The sequence below is a fragment of the Heterodontus francisci genome, chromosome 2 (genome assembly GCF_036365525.1).
Source record: "Heterodontus francisci isolate sHetFra1 chromosome 2, sHetFra1.hap1, whole genome shotgun sequence".
In the NCBI taxonomy this organism is placed as follows: domain Eukaryota; kingdom Metazoa; phylum Chordata; class Chondrichthyes; order Heterodontiformes; family Heterodontidae; genus Heterodontus; species Heterodontus francisci.
This window is the reverse complement of record NC_090372.1, coordinates 152,368,996-152,385,200: the sequence shown is the minus strand read 5'-3', so window position 1 is coordinate 152,385,200 and position 16,205 is coordinate 152,368,996. Positions and strand designations below refer to the sequence as shown.

Here is a 16,205-nt window from a genome sequence, read left to right as displayed (position 1 = left end):
AGAGAGTTATGAGGAAAGAAGCTGGAGTTTTTAGTATTGAGAGGAGGTGACTGAGAGATAATAAACAGTACAGTACAGAAAAAGTAAATCCAAAACTCTATTTCAAATTAATCCAGGACCGTGGGACAAGATGACAGTTTTAAATTACCAAAAAGTGAATTTTGAACTAATGTTGAAATAGACTTCTTTGCACAGAGAGTAAATAATACATGAAATAAATTTCCAGGTATATATAGAAAGCAAAAACGATGGAGTCATTTAAGAAACAGATACTGCAAATATTGGAGGATTTTCTTTTAAGGTGGAAGAGTTAAGTCAAATGGAATGGCCTTCCTCATCCATATTTATCTTGTAAATTGCCAAGTGTTAATTTGAACTTATTATTATAGTAGTGAATTCATATAGGTTTCACTAAAGGGCTGTCTGTGATGTGCAAAATCAAGGAATTTTCATTATTTCACCTCAAAATAAAAGCAAAGAATCTGAGGTCATTCGTCTTTTACCTCATGTGGAATATAGTCTGGTGGTAGTTTTTCCAACATCTCATTTGCAAGACGTTGGACAGTGCTTTCTCTGGTTTCTCCTTCACCACCGCCACTGTCCTTAGGTTGAATGTTGACTATTGTGTTTAGAGTCTCATTTGCCATATTAGTCTGATAAGTTATATCTGCATTTGAATGAAGCCCAAATACCTACAAAAATCAAATAATCTATTTGTATTGTGTTACATATTTTAGAAAAGTAAATCTCAGTTTTTTCCCATTAATGTTAAAGCACAGTAATTAATATGTTGGGATAATTCTACAATGAATGATATACAATTTCAATCAGGATTAAATACCCAAAGCTGAAAAAGATGTAGGCATTTCAAATAACTCAGCACTCAACATGTTCAATGTGTTGTCACCGTAGAGCCCCAGGCAACAAAGCAAACCAAATACTGAATGATCAAACCAATTAAAGTAAATGAATGGGTAGCCAGAAGCCCAATAATCCCGATGGGAGACTTGGTTCACTTGATGGGCTGGGCTATGTCAGCATTCGGCCAGCAGGTGGAAGGTGAGCTTCCTGGGGCAACATGCTAACTCCATGGTACGGCAATGTCAGACAATCTGGCCAGTCTTGAGGCCGGAAGGAGGTAGGTCTGTTGGGGGGGCACAGCAGCTGGTATTCTGGTGCCCAGAGGAAGACTGGGCAGAGCATGTGCTGTGCATGCTCTGCTTGATATCATTTGGTGGTCCAGTTAAAGATAAGGCAACATAAAAACAAGAAATGCTGGAACCACTCAGCAGGTCTGGCAGCATCTGTGAAAAGAGAAGCAGAGTTAACGTTTCGGGTCAGTGATCCTTCATTGGAACTGACAAATATTAGAAAAGTCACAGGTTATAAGCAAGTGAGGTGGGGGTGGGGCAAGAGATAACAAAGGAGGTCCAGATTGGACCAGGCCACATAGCTGACCAAAAGGTCACGGAGCAAAGGCAAACAATATGTTAATGGCGTGTTGAAAGACAAAGCATTAGTACAGATTAGGTGTTAATACACTGAATATTGAACAGCAGCAAGTGCAAACCTGAAAAAAAACAGTGGGTAAGCAAACTGAACAAACTAAGATTGCAAAAAATGTAAAAAAGAATGTAAAAAAAAAGGAAGAAAAAATAACTAAAAATGAAAGTAAAATTTTTGTCATGCTCTGAAATTATTGAACTCAATGTTCAGTCTGGCAGGCTGCAGTGTGCCTAATCGGTAGATGAGATGCTGTTCCTCGAGCTTGCGTTGATGTTCACTGGAACACTGCAGCAATCCCAGGACAGAGATGTGAGCATGAGAGCAGGGGGGAGTGTTGAAATGGCAAGCAACCGGAAGCTCAGGGTCCTGCTTGCGGACTGAGCGGAGATGTTCCGCAAAGCGGTCACCCAGTCTGCGCTTGGTCTCCCCAATGTAGAGGAGACCATACTGTGAGCAGCGAATACAGTATACTACATTGAAAGAAGTACAAGTAAATCGCTGCTTCACCTGAAAGGAGTGTTTGGGGCCTGGGATAGTGAGGAGAGAGGAGGTAAATGGGCAGGTATTACACCTCCTGCGATTGCAGGGGAAGGTGCCATGGGACGGGGACAAGGTGGTGGGGGTAATGGAGGAGTGGACCAGGGTGTCGCGGAGGGAACGATCCCTTCAGAATGCTGACAGGGGAAGGGAGGGGAAGATACAACTGGTAGTGGCATCACGCTGGAGGTGGCGGAAATGGCGGAGGATGATCCTTTGGATATGGAGGCTGATGGGGTGAAAAGAGAGGACAAGTGAGGACAAGGGGAACCCTCCCAGAACCGTGACAGGGTTCCCCTTGTTTTTATTTCAGATTTCCAGCATCCGCAGTATTTTGCTTTTATTAAAGATAAGGCAACTGTCAAGTTTGTGTTTATTTTGTGGGATCGGACCCACTTTTGGCTATTGAGATAGAAAAGAGATATTTAAGCTCTAGCAGCAGTGCAGAGAAGAGTAACAAGATTGCTCCCTAGTGGCAGAGGATTGATGATATGAGGAAGAACTGGAGAAACGTGAGCTTTCAGTCTTAAAAGGATGAGACTAGGAAGTGACCATATAAAGGTGTACAATTAAAAAGAGTAGTCAAGATACGTGTGAACAGTAATTCTTGACAGTAGGATGAGGGAACACTGGTTCAAACTGGAAATAGGCATGTTTGGAGGGTGTTAACAATTTTTTTTTAGGTAAATAGTGATCATAACATGGACTTTCAGGTAGAGTGGTGATGAAAACCCTAGAATTATTTAGGAGTCAGTGGGAAGCTGTGATGAAGGGATTATGTAGGTTTTTGTATGGACAGATGAGGTAACCTTCCTATCTTCACCTAGCTTGTGAACAGCAAAATAAATATGAAGCCCCTTTATTTGACTAGCTTTTATATTTCATTAGCACGTGGACTACCAAGCACCTGTCATCTGACAAACAATATAAAGTGTCCATTATTCAGACCCTCTTTCCATTTCTTACCTGATGGCAAGAGAGCAGTGTTCTAAAGAGTTAATGTAATTTTCTCTATCACAGATGTCAAACTAATCGGCTTGTAAATATCTGGATTAGCTCAGCCTCCCTTTTGTAAATGGGTATTAAGGATTCTGACAGAGGCTGAATTAAATTGCAGTATTGTTATAAGTAGCAAATGATAATACATGATGCCTTTTTAGAAGTACTACAATTGCTCGAACAAATTGTAAACAGAAGTTACTGCCTCAACTCTATCAGAATAGTTTATATCTTTACCATTTGTCACATTATTAACCATTCATGTTTTCCATTTATTTGTGTCGTTCTGCCCTTGTACCATTTTTACTGAAGTCTGGGACATGAACAAATAAATGCATTAGAAATGGGAAAACAGTTGGGTCATTCGTAGAACATAGAGGAGGTATGTATTATTAAAAATGTTGAACTTAACATCAGGTAGATTTTCATTTTGACAGACAAAATCTTGAATACCTCAGGACTATCAACCAGCGGCAGACTCTCAATGTAATGCAGGATGTCTTGAACTGTCTTGCCTTGTGGAATGATATAATCTTTGTAGAAGCAGAATTTATCTGTGAACATAATTTCCCCAAACCAAACACTTGCGAATGTATTGAGCAGTCGCTTGTCCAGATCATCTGTTACACGTCCTCCATATTGCACCTCCCCCAGCATGTAGCGCATGCAGTTCCAGTTCACACCACGCTTAATGTCCATTTCATCCAGGTGGTTCTGCACAAACTGAACACTGGCAGTAAAATCCGCTTGATTAAATTCATATGGAATGTTCCATCCAAGTGGACCAAACTTACGTCTTTCCTATAGATGTTAATTGGAAAAATGAACTAGAATTACTACAGTTAAAACAAAGATGTTTTTCATGACCTCAGGATATCCCAAAGCACTTTAGAGCCAATGAAATACTTTTGATTTGTGGCAATTGTTGTAATGTAGGAAATACAGTCGCCAATTGCGCAGCAAAATTCTTCAAACAGCAATGTGATAATGCCCAGGTAATCTGTTTTTTAGTGATGTTGATTGAGGGGTAAAAATTGGCTAGAAGCCTAGGGAGAACTCCCCTGTTATTCTTCAAATAATGCCCTGGGATCTTTTACCTTCACTTGAGAGGGCAGATAGGGCCTTCAGTATTGCACTGGAGTTGTGCTTATTATGCTTCACATTTTTATATACTATTCCTTTCATGAATTGAAATACTACCTTAGGTAAGGCAATGAAGTGAACTGAAGTACAAAAAGCAAACACAAAAGATTGGTAGCAACATGGATTGTGTGCTCCAGGGACTGCCTGCCATTCGAATGCATCTGCCTCAGTCCCCTGAAATCATCCTGACCACTAGATGAATGTCATCTGGTTCACTGCCACAACACCAAGTAGCTAATTTTATTATGAAATGGTAATGCTTTGGTCCTGAAGAGGTCTGCAACTCAGACTGTTCGACCTTCCTAATTGGCAGAAGATGCAAGGTAGTCAACACTTTTTGAAAGGAAAGAAAAAAACACAAGGGTTGCAACTTGCTGCAAAATAACACCTTCATTAATGCGCAAATCAGCCTGCATTCAGTGGATTAATAGATCAGTTGTGAGTTGCAAATCTCTGGAATTTGCTTGTGGATTTACACTGCTCTGCCATTTGCTTTGCATTATTTTTAAGAACTTGCGACATTTGCACATTAGTTGCCCATTAAGTTCACCACAGAAAGTTAGGGCTGGTGTTTAAGAGCATAAGTATCCTTTTAAAATCCACCTCTCTGGTCCAAAAAGGAAACTATTTAAACTGTTCAGTCTTAGTCCTGCATGTTGTAAATTCTTCTTAGAGAATTGAAAAAAATGAAAAATTTTAAATTTTTACATTTTTTCTTACTTTTCCTCTTTTTTCTCGCTCCCTTAATCCAATATTTCCCTCATTTTCTCTTTCAGTGTCTGATTGGATTCTAATTCACCGTCTTTCTCTGTCATTCCTTGGTTTCTTTCTCAATCCTTAAAACTCATTTGTTAAGAAGATACAATGTTGGTCCTGTTGTTCGCTTAGGTCCCAGATGCCCCACTGTCCTTGCCATGTATACTATAGTTTGCACTTCCAGTAATATTGGTGAAAAAAGTTTTAAGCTGAAAGGTGTAGAAATATGTTTAACTAACAGCATACGGTGCATGATACCCTACTCCAGAAAGAAAATTGGAAATGAAAAATAATAGGAGGCAATTTCATTGTGTGTTACCAATGTTCTGACACAAAAGGTACAGAGGAGAATTTTGTGGATGTTGCCAGAACTGGAAAACTTTAGATATGAGGAAAGATTGGATAGTTTATGGTTGTTTTCTTTGAAACAGAGGAGACTGAGGGGAGATTTATTTCAGATGTATAAGATTATGAGGGGCCTAGATAGGATGGATAGGAAGGATCTATTCCACTTAGCAGAGAGGTCAATGAACAGGGGGCATAGATTTAAAGTAATTCATAGAAGGATTAGAGTAGAGTTGAGAAATTCTTTCATCCAGAGGGTGGTGGGGATCTGGAACTCACTAACTGATAGGGTGGTAGAGGTCCAAACACTTGTCACATTTAAAAAATACTTGGATATGCATTTGAAGCACCATAACCTATAAGGCTAGGGACTAAGAGCTGGAAAGTGTGATTAGGCTGGATGGCCTTTTTTTGACTGACAAAGACATGATGGGCCGAAAGGCCTCCTTCTGTGCCGTAAATTTCAATGGTTCTGTTAAAGATCCATTATTCACAAACAATAGAGATCTGTGAGTTATGATAGTTAAGCCTTTGGGACGAATGAAAGTATTTATAGAATTCACTTTGGCTCCTGAGATAATCTATTTTATGGACTAGAATGCTAGCTGAGATCACGGGTAATCTTTAAATTAATTCTGGACAGCATTATACACCCACTAACCATGAAATGATATTTCATGTATATTTAAGAGAAAAGTGCGCTTTTGTAGATGTATAAGGCAGAATAGAGCTCGCTGGCCTACACTGGCTCCTGGTTAAGCATCACATTGGTTTTAAAATGGTTATCCTTGTTTTCAATTCTCTTCATGGCCCCACCCCTCCTTATCTCTGTAATCTCCTCCAGCCTTCTGAAATATCTGCACTTCTCCATTTCTGGCCTCTTGAGTATCCCCAATCTTAATCGCTCCACCATTAGTGGTCATTCCTTTAGATGCCAAAGCCCTAAGCTCTGGAATTCCCTTCCTAAACCTCTCCACCTCTCTTCCACACATTTCTCTTTTAAGATGCTCCTTAAAACCTATCTCTTTGACCAAGCTTTTGGTCATCTGCCCTAATATTATGACCAAGGATGGAGGAGTGCACTGTCTTTCTCTAGTTCCAATTCTCCATGGGTCACAACATATATTTAAATGTTTTATCCAGTTACCAATATGGCCAATTATATACTTTATCTATTTTAGTATCAGAATAAATGTACGCCAACCAAGTTTCTTTAATAAACAACAAAATTATTTTTTTTTATAAAACAAGACTCATTCAATAAAGATGCAAAGCTTATTAACACACAGGTTGAAATATGAAAGTAAATATATATTCCCTTCTAAATAACCCAACACACACCCACACACATACATCAGCTAAAGGAAAAATAAAGAAGCTTTCGCTGCAGAGATCAACTTTACAAAAAAAACACAAAAAAAGTATTTTGGCACGGTACTTGTTAATTCTTGAAGAAAAAGGATAAGATATGTAATTTTCCGGTTGGTTAGGGGTCCGGATATATGTAGACAGCTGTCACTAGACACATGCGGCTGTCACGGGGATCTTTTCAGAAGCAGTTTATTTAGGAGATGTCAAGAGAAAGTCTCGCAGAAGCTTCTCAGGAGAAAGGCTGCATCAGTTTCTCCAGTTCTCATACTGAATTCTCAGGGTTTCTCAAAGAGGTTGAACAGGATGAAAAGGTTACCTCTCTCTTAGCAGACTCACATCCCAACTGCCCAATCAAACTGTTCAAAAATGAAACCAACTCCTGACCACCATAAATCTAGACATGTCACTTCTCTGTAAATAACTCCAACAATCAGCAAGGCTCCTGCTGTTTACTTAGTTTAATACAAGTGACTTCCAGTAAGTGTTTGTTTTTAAACAAAGTCCCAAGGGTCCTTCCAGTAACCCTTTAAAAAAAAGTCCAGAATCTTCTCAGGTAATTCCACAGTCTTTTGAACACCAGTCCTCAAACAATATTAACAATGAAAGCACATTCATGACACTAATATCTCCTTATGTGGTTCAGGGTCAAATTTTGTTTAATAACACTCCTATGAAGTGCCTTGGACTGTTTTATGATGTTAAAAGTGCACTATAAATACAAGTTATTGTTGTTGTTGCTTGAATGAGAAAATAAATGTGTTTGAAACCATGGGGTTGGGTTTCTGGTGGGCAGAGGTCAAGGTGCATGCAAGATGTAACTGCTGGCCTAAGTTTGAGGCCCAGGGTATTTCAACTCCTGGGCCTCATTTTGATGTTGCCAGCCAGCTGCCCAGTTGAAATAGGTGGAATGTGGCAACTGGTTGGCAAGCAGGAGAGGAGGCTTGAGTGACTAAATGCTGCAGCACACACAAAAGGATGGCTCGTTTGCAAGCAAGTAAGTCACTTGGAGGGAATTTCGGGAGGATCTTGCAGGCGGGGTAACATTAGGGCAGGGGAGGCTGTAATTCCCCTGTGGAGTTCAGTGAACACCTGCTTTTGGAACTTGGGATACTTGAGAGGCACTTGGGATATACTCGATCAGAAAAGTCTAAATAACACAAGCCAAGCATGACTGCTCCGAAACAAACACGGAGCAAAAGCAGGAGGACCGACTGTTGTTTAAGTAATAGAAAGGGTTGATGAAGAAATAATACAAAATGTTCAAAAAAAAATTCCATTAAAAGTAAAAACTCAGCAAAAAAGATCCATCTGTGGCTTACTCGGGAAGTTAAGGATAGTATTAGATTAAAAGAAGAGGCTTATAATGTTGCAAAGAATAATAGTAAGCCAGAGGATTGGGAATGTTTACTAAACCAGCAGAGGGCGACTAACATTTTGATTTTAAAAAATGAGAGTAAACTAGCCAGGAATATAAAAACGGATTGTAAGAGCTTTTACAAGTATTTAAAAAGGAGGAGAGTAGCTAAAATAACCAATGGTTGCTTAGAGGGACAGGAGAAAATTATCATGGAGAATGAGGAAATGGCAGAGATGTTGAACAAATATTTTGTACCTGTCTTCACAGTAGAAGACAAAAATTACATACCAGAAAAAAAGGGTGACCAAGGGGCTAATAAGAATGAGGAACCTAAGGTAGTTAATATCAGCAGAGAAAAAGTATTGGAAAACTTAAGCAACTAAAAGCTGACAAAGTCCCAGGATCTGATAACCTACATCCTAGGGTTCTAAAAGAGGTAGCTGCAAAGATAGTGGTTAAACTGGTTATGATTTTCCAAAATTTCCTAGATTCTAGAACAGTCTCAGTGGAGTTTTGCAAGTTAGCAAAAATAACACCGCTATTCTGTAATCTATCATTAAGGAAGTCTAAACAATCCACTTAGAAAATCATAGTATGATCAGATAATGTCAACAAGGTTTTACAAAAGGGAAATCATGTTTGACCAATTTATTAGTTTTTGAAGATGTAACTAGTCGGGTAGATAAAGGGGAATCAGTAGAGGTGGTATACTTGGATTTCCAAAAGACATTCAATAAGGTGTCATAAGGGAGACAGTGGTGTATGGCCTATATACCTAGCATCACACTGGCATTGAAATTCATATATCACATTACTCATCTGTGTGACAGGCAAAATGTCTTTTTGGCTTGACGGCAGCATCCTGTTAGTGGCGAACACCACATGTGTTGCTACTGCATAGTAGCAGCGTAAAACAGCTAGTTTCACTTGTTGCTCAAATTGTTGGGATACATTACCCTTCCAGGATAATCTGAGGTAAACTGGGAACATTTCAGGGCTGAAAATGACGGCCTTAGGCCGTATGTCCCAAAGACTGGCGGATCATATCAAACAACATGTCCCTTCCGCCGTTCGCAACCGGCAAGGTACAGACCCTACCCAACCAGCCCGTGCTTGCAAAACTCAAAACACAGTGTCCAGCATTAGATGTGATTCCACGATTGGACAACATTTGCTAAATAATCCTCAGTGTGCTAATTGTCAGTCGGGCTCACAGTGTGGTGCATTTGTGCGTACTGAAAGTTACATATATGAATACACAGGGCCTTGTTCTTTGCAGACAGAAAGAACATATATTCACATTGCGCCTGTTTCAGCTGAACAAAATATGTGACAGCCATTCACTGGTTCATTTCTCAGGGCAATGTCTTAACCAGAGTCAAGCTGCCTGGTTTAAATTTGAAACAAAGCTTGGCAGTTAATTGTCAGTCACCATAAACTGGTCTCCATGACAATGCCTCTACGAATCAGAGTCCATTTGCCAACTAATCAGCATTCCCTTCTCATATAGCATAAATATTTTTTATATTTCGAGATACAGCACTGAAACAGGCCCTTCGGCCCACCGAGTCTGTGCCGACCATTAACCACCCATTTATACTAATCCTGCACTAATCCCATATTCCTACCACCTGTCCCTATATTCCCCTACCACCTACCTATACCAGTGGCAATTTATAATGGCCAATTCACCTATCAACCTGCAAGTCTTTTGGCTGTGGGAGGAAACCGGAGCACCCGGAGGAAACCCACGCAGACACAGGGAGAACTTGCAAACTCCACACAGGCAGTACCCAGATTTGAACCCGGGTCGCTGGAGCTGTGAGGCTGCGGTGCTAACCACTGCACCACTGTGCCGCCCTTGTTGCTTCCCTTACATTGGTATTCTTTTGAGTTGTCTTGATGATTGCAAGATGAAAATCTTCGACAAAATGTCTCTGTTTTCAGCAATACTCAGATAGAAAACACTGAATTTTCTAAACAGAATCTTTCCTTGGGCAAAATTTCGATGCCCATAAAGGAAATTCAATTATAATTGTGCCTCATCCAAAGAAAGGATGATTAAAAAAAACTCAAGCTTGAGCAAGAAATGGAAATGCCAGTTCTAGCAGTTGTAATATTGAGGTGTGGGTGGCATGAGTACAGAATATGTGCAGTGGTGTGACCCTATATCTTCCTTCCTTCTTTCTTTCTCAACTAAAAAAAAACAAACATAAAAATGAAATCCAAGTAATTTAATTTTTTCCCTTTTTGGGGGTGGTGTCAAGCTCACGAGAAGTGGTGATGAAAATACAGAACCAAGCTGAAGAGCTATAAAAAAAAATAATTTTCTTTTAAGAAGTGGACAGTGTTGCAAAATGGCCACTGCAGGTCGGCTGACTTGGCCTGTATATTCAAACTGTCTCACTGTCTGTTAAGGACAAAAGGATATATTCCAGGCTAGGAGGTGTCAATTACACCCACCTTGAAACTATCAAGAGACATTCCTGAATTGAATGAGTTCTTCTGAAACAAAGAAAGTGTGAAGTAGCCACATCCTGGCCCATTGTGTGGCCACAGCAGGAAGGGGACCATGCATCACTAAAAGAGGCTAATGTGAGATTTTTCCTTAAAAGAGAGATCTCTGGAGAGAAAGACAGACAGACAGATAGACAGAGATCACAAGAACGCCACAGAAAGGAAGTCCAGCCAGTGACAGTGGGAAGGTCAGCCAAAATAAGAAAGCAGACCTGCTGTGAATTTTATACTTCAACATGATGCAGCGGAGAACTGAAAGTGACCACAGCCTCCAGTCTGAAGTCTTAACCATCAGAAAACTACAAAACCCAGGCCCGCAACTTTAAAGAAACTGCCCTCCGAGAAGGTTCTACAGGTGTTCCCTGAACTCCGAACACCTACCTCACTTCAAACCATTTACGCTTTTCCTCTCTATCTATCTATTTTTGCGTGTGTATATGGGTGTGTGTGTGTGTGAATGCATGTGTGGGTGCGGTTGCGACCATCTTGGGAAGGCATATTGTTCAATAAATCGTTAACCTTCTGTTTTAAACCTACAAGAAAATCTGTCACTGTCTGTTGTCACGAAGACCCCCACCTGCCAAAAATGAGACATATTAATTTCGTCATATGTACATTAATTTTACACTGTGGCTGCAGTGAAGAGATGACTCGTTTAAAGAGATGACCAGACATTTGGCTGCAGAACATTTGCACACTAAGAGATGGTGCTTGGAGAGACAAAGCAACTACTCCCTGGTCCAATTAACCCAAATGGAGTTTGATCACCAGACATTGAAGGTGTAAGAAAGCTTGTATTCCAGGGTCTGCTAAGATGGAGAATCCACAAATGCAGGAGTGGCTAAAGCAGCTGGTCACATGACCAACCTGCTAGCCCACACTTTTGAAACTAGACACAGGACAGTTTGAAGACAGACTGCAGATTGCAACTGAACCTGGAACAAGATAGCCTCTCTCCTGGCTGGCTCTCTCTTGCTTTCTCACAAACCTCCAGACCCACTGAAGTCACTTAAACCTCAAGAGAGAAAACTCCTATCTCGAAACAAGTTAAGGCAGGCAGTGGGCCTCAAAAAACAGCAAGACTTATCGGCAATCAAAGACTCCACATTGAACTCAAAAGACTGTAAATACACCCAACTATTGCCTCAAACTTTTCCTCTTTATTCTTTCTACTTTCACTGTCTCTATCTGCGTGTGTTTATCACGTATGCATGCTAGCGTGGTCGTGTTGCGTATTCGTAGTCATTAACTGGGTTAGAGTTTAAGGTTAATAAACTTCACCTTTCTTGTTTAAATTTAAGAAAACCTGTCTGATTTCTCTGCCTTGCAATTGGAAAGCAGCAAACAAGGATTCGCTAAGGGGGAACTAAAACATGGTGTTTTTAAAATTAAACCCTGTTACAGCTAAATCAGGCAAAGGCTGAGAGGGAACCCCTGGACCCCTTTCTCACCTGGTCATAACAGAAAATTGGGGGCTAGCATCTGGGATTTGACCCACAGACAAACGAGAAATTGGAAGTGGGAAGCCAAATTGATCCCAATCAAAGAAGAGAAAAGATTTCAATACAGGTTTTTCTTGTGGTTGTGTGTGCTAGAATACTAATATGTCTGTGATTGAAGCCAATACACTCCCAAGCCAGGATGAAGTAACTTGGGATAAGTTGAAAGCACTGTCTATGGAAGAGTTAAGAAAAATGGCTCAACAGTGTGGGATCACTTTCCGTGCCAAGACTAGAAAGTCTGAACTCCTAAGACTAGTGGCCAAACATTTTCCCCTTGAATCTGAAGAAGCAGAAACAGGGCTAGAAATAGACTCTGGCAGGTTATTGCTAGCAAAGATACAATTAAAACAGAGGAACTTGAATTTGAGGAGAGAGAATGAGCCTTCCAGAAGGAACGTGAAGAAAAGGAGAGGGAGAGGAGAGAGAGAGAGAGAAAGAGAGAGAGAGAGAGAGAGAGAGAGAGACAGGAGAAATAAAGAGACAGGAGAGAGAAAGAAGAACCTTCCATAAGGAATGCGAAGAGAGAGAGCTGAGGCGACTTGAATTAACTAGGGGGTGACAGAGTAACCCCAGTGAAAGCATGGCCAATATGGAGGAGTGTAATTCAGGGCTGGGTACAGAATTGTTAAAACTTTCCCAGTTGATCCCAAAATTCAATGAGGGAGACGTGGAAGCATTTTTTGTATGTTTTCAAAAACTGACAGGGCAGTTAAAGTGGCGGGCTGAGGCTTGGACTCTCCTGCTACAAAGCAAGCTAACCAGAAAAACCTATGCGGTTTATTCCATGTTGCCAGATGAGAGGTCATCCAATTGTGAATTGACAAAAATGCTATCCTCATGGCATATGAGTTAGTACTGGAAGCCTATCGCCAAAAGTTTAGAACCCTCAAGAAGCAAGCTGATCAAATCTACTTGGAGTTTGAGAGAAATAAGCAGCTGGCTTTTAACCAGTGGCTGAGGGCTCTTAAAGTGCAACTCAGCTATGAAAATCTGAGAGAGGTACTTTTGCTATAAGAATTTAAAAACCCTCTCCCACTCTCCAAAAAGACACATAGAGGAACAGAATGTTCATAGAGCCCGGCAAGCCGCAGTGCTGACTGATGAGCTTGCTCTCATTTATAAGTCAGTTCCCAGGGGAAAATCTTTCCGAGTCACCCCCACAAATCCAAAAAGGACAAAAAATGGGCAGGTGATAGAAACTCAAGCAGACCTGGGAGGGAAAGAAAAGCAGGAGACACAGGGGGCCCTTCTCCAGCCAAAAAGGAAGGTGCTGTAAGTAGGAATGAGACCCGGAGGCCTGGTGCTTCCATTGTAATAAAGTAGGGCATCTAAGAGCTGACTGCTGGAAACTAAAGGGAAAACCTGCAGGGTTAATTAACGCACATCCACTCAGTGAAGATGAAGGGACCTGATGGAAAGCACAGCAGAACAAGCTGTGGCTTTAACTGCAGTAACAGTTAGACCCAGGAAGCCTACCTGTCGGTTAACGCCTATGGATATGCACCGCGTCCCATGCTAGCGTGTATACCCATTACGCACATGCAAATAGAGACAGAAAAGAGCAGAAGAAAAATAAGGTGGCGAGGTCTGAGGCAATATCTGAAGAGTTTCTTGTTACTGTGCTTTGAGCTCACTGTAGTCCTTTTGTAGGTAGTTCTTGCTTTTTATTGGGGCCCTGTATTCTTCTTAAACCTTGTCCACTGTAGGAGACTTTTCTCTCTTGGAGTTCATGTATCTTCAGTGAGTTTCAGTTCTGTGAGAAAGAGATGGAAGCAGACAGGAGAGGCTGCGGTGAGCCAGCCATGAGAGGTCTTTTCAGTCCAGGAGCAAATGGCTTTCTGAGTTCAAATTCCCTGTGGCCAATTTAAAACTCTCAGTTCAAAACTCTGAAACAGCCAGTTAGTCATGTGACTAAACTGGTCTGACCACGCCTTCTGTGTATTGAGGAGCAGAGACTGGTTCCTTTGTTCCAACACTGTCTTTCCAATGAGGGGCCTGACAATTCCTTGTGATAGGCCCCTTTTTTCTTCCCAGCAACAAATTTAAGTTTAATGGCCATGTGGCAAAATTTATGTGCCTCATTCTTGGCAGGTGGGGATGCATGACACCCCCAGAGGGTGCAGTAAACACCAGAATGGTGGTGAATGTTATTTACACCGGATGCACTTGGAGTGTGACCTAGTTTCAGGACAGTGACCGTAGGGATTGTCCCTAGTTTGCTGTGGACAGGGTTGACCTGCTCCTAGCTAATGATCTGGCGGGGACGAAGGTGGTAGCTTCCCCAGTAGTGTAAGAGAGACCGCAGGAGTCAGAAAGACAGGGCAGTTGCAGGAGACAGTCCCCTGCAGTTTCCCTGAATATGTAGTGAATCAGGCCATGATCAAACCAGCTCCCCCAGAGGAGACTGAATTGGCACTGCAGGCAGATGACCATGAGGTCTGTCTGTCTGAGACTTTCTTTGGAAAGTTAGAGGACCCAGGGAATGAATTAAATAAATCTTCTCTAGCTGAGGCTCAGCGAGCTGACCCAGTATTGAGAGAGTTAGCACAGGCTGCCCAGTCTGAAATTGAAGCAGAGGGAGTCCCTGATTGCTACTATTTAAAGAATGAGGTAGTGATGAGGAAATGGAGTTCTCCTCACAGACATGAGAGCAAGGAGTGCACAGTGGTTCACCGATTATTGGTGCCACAAAGGTACCGGAGAGAAATATTAAGAATGGTCCATGAGACTACAGTGGCTGTACATGTCGGTATATGAAAAACTAAAGCCCGCATAAGATAACAATTTGACTCCAGAAAGATGTGGTGGACTACTGTAGGAGTTGCCACATGTGCCAGGTTGAGGGAAAACCCCAACCTGCAGTGAAATCTGCACCCCTAAAGTTCTGTATCAGTGTTTGGAGGACCCTCTAGAAGAGGGCTGATGAACAAAAGGGGATAGGCAGGCACAAGGCTAGCAAAAGGATAGAGAGGAAAGGGGAAAAAGGGACCAAGGAAGTCTGGAAGGAATCTCAAATGTAAACCCCTACCGTCTGGTCGACCAACCCTGAAATATTTGAAAAATTAGACCCCACACCAACCTATGTAAATGCAGACACTAGAAGCACCCCTCCAACAGCATTTACAGGAACCTGCAGAGACAAAGAAAGTCCTAAGAAGGCAGAGAAACCGTGAGGGTGATGCCTCACCTAGTCAAAGTGCCACAGGGGAGTGCAGCAGAACCTGAACAAATACCTGCAAGCAGGAAATCTGAAATAAAAACAAGAAATGCTGGAAATACTCAGCAGGTCTGGCAGCATCTGTGGAGAGAGAAGCAGAGCTAACGTTTCAGGTCAGTGACCCTTCTTCAGAACTGGCAAATATTAGAAATGTGAAAGGTTATAAGCAAGTAAAGTGGGGGTGGGACAAGAGAAAGCAAAGGAGAAGGTGCTGATAGGACAAGGTCACAGAACAGCTGACCAGAAGGTCATGGAGCAAAGATATGTTAATGGTGTGTTGAAAGACAAAGCATTAGTACAGAAAGGGTGTTAACGGATTGAAAATTGAACAGTCGCACGTACAACTATGAAAAAAACACTGGGTAAGCAAACAGTGGGTACACCTTCTCCTTTGTTATCTCTTGCCCCACCCCCACTTTACTTGCTTTTAACCTTTTACATTTCTAATATTTGCCAGTTCTACTGAAGGGTCACTGACCTGAAACGTTAACTCTGCTTCTCCCTCCACAGATGTTGCCAGACGTGCTGAGTATTTCCAGCATTTCTTGTTTTTATTTCAGATTTCCAGCATCCGCAGTATTTTGCTTTTATTTTAGTGTTTAATTCACTGCCACTTCTCTTCCAGGAATGCCTACCTTGAAGAAGTTCTGCTCTTCTCTCCGACGGGATTTTCATTTGTCTCTTTTACCTTGTTCACCTTCATTGCTTTCTATTTCCCTCCTGGTGTTTCATAAAGTGTCTACCAAAACTAATTTTCACAGCAACATCGCTTTCCTCAGCGACTGTCTCCAGCTCCGACTTATTCCACGTGGATTCCAACTGCAGTTTCACCCATCATGTTTTGAATCCACCCAGGATTACAGGTATCTCCGAGAGATACAACGTTCCTCGCACTGCTACTCTCGCCACATCATGAGATCCACACTCAGTGCTATGCGCCGCCACATGCACACAC

The 16,205-nt window shown here is 41.5% G+C and overlaps 1 protein-coding gene across 2 annotated transcripts in view; it reads right to left on the bottom strand.

Moving 5' to 3' along the window:
* The window catches only part of dnah5l (dynein, axonemal, heavy chain 5 like), a 472,330-nt gene that overhangs the window by 53,635 nt on the left and 402,490 nt on the right, over positions 1 to 16,205 (bottom strand). For both annotated transcript variants that reach the window (XM_068012046.1, XM_068012056.1), the window contains 2 exons: positions 3,496 to 3,843; positions 504 to 692 (listed from right to left, as the gene is read on the bottom strand). In XM_068012046.1, the coding sequence (XP_067868147.1) occupies positions 504 to 692; positions 3,496 to 3,843 (537 nt within the window). The remainder of the gene's footprint in view (positions 1 to 503; positions 693 to 3,495; positions 3,844 to 16,205) is intronic.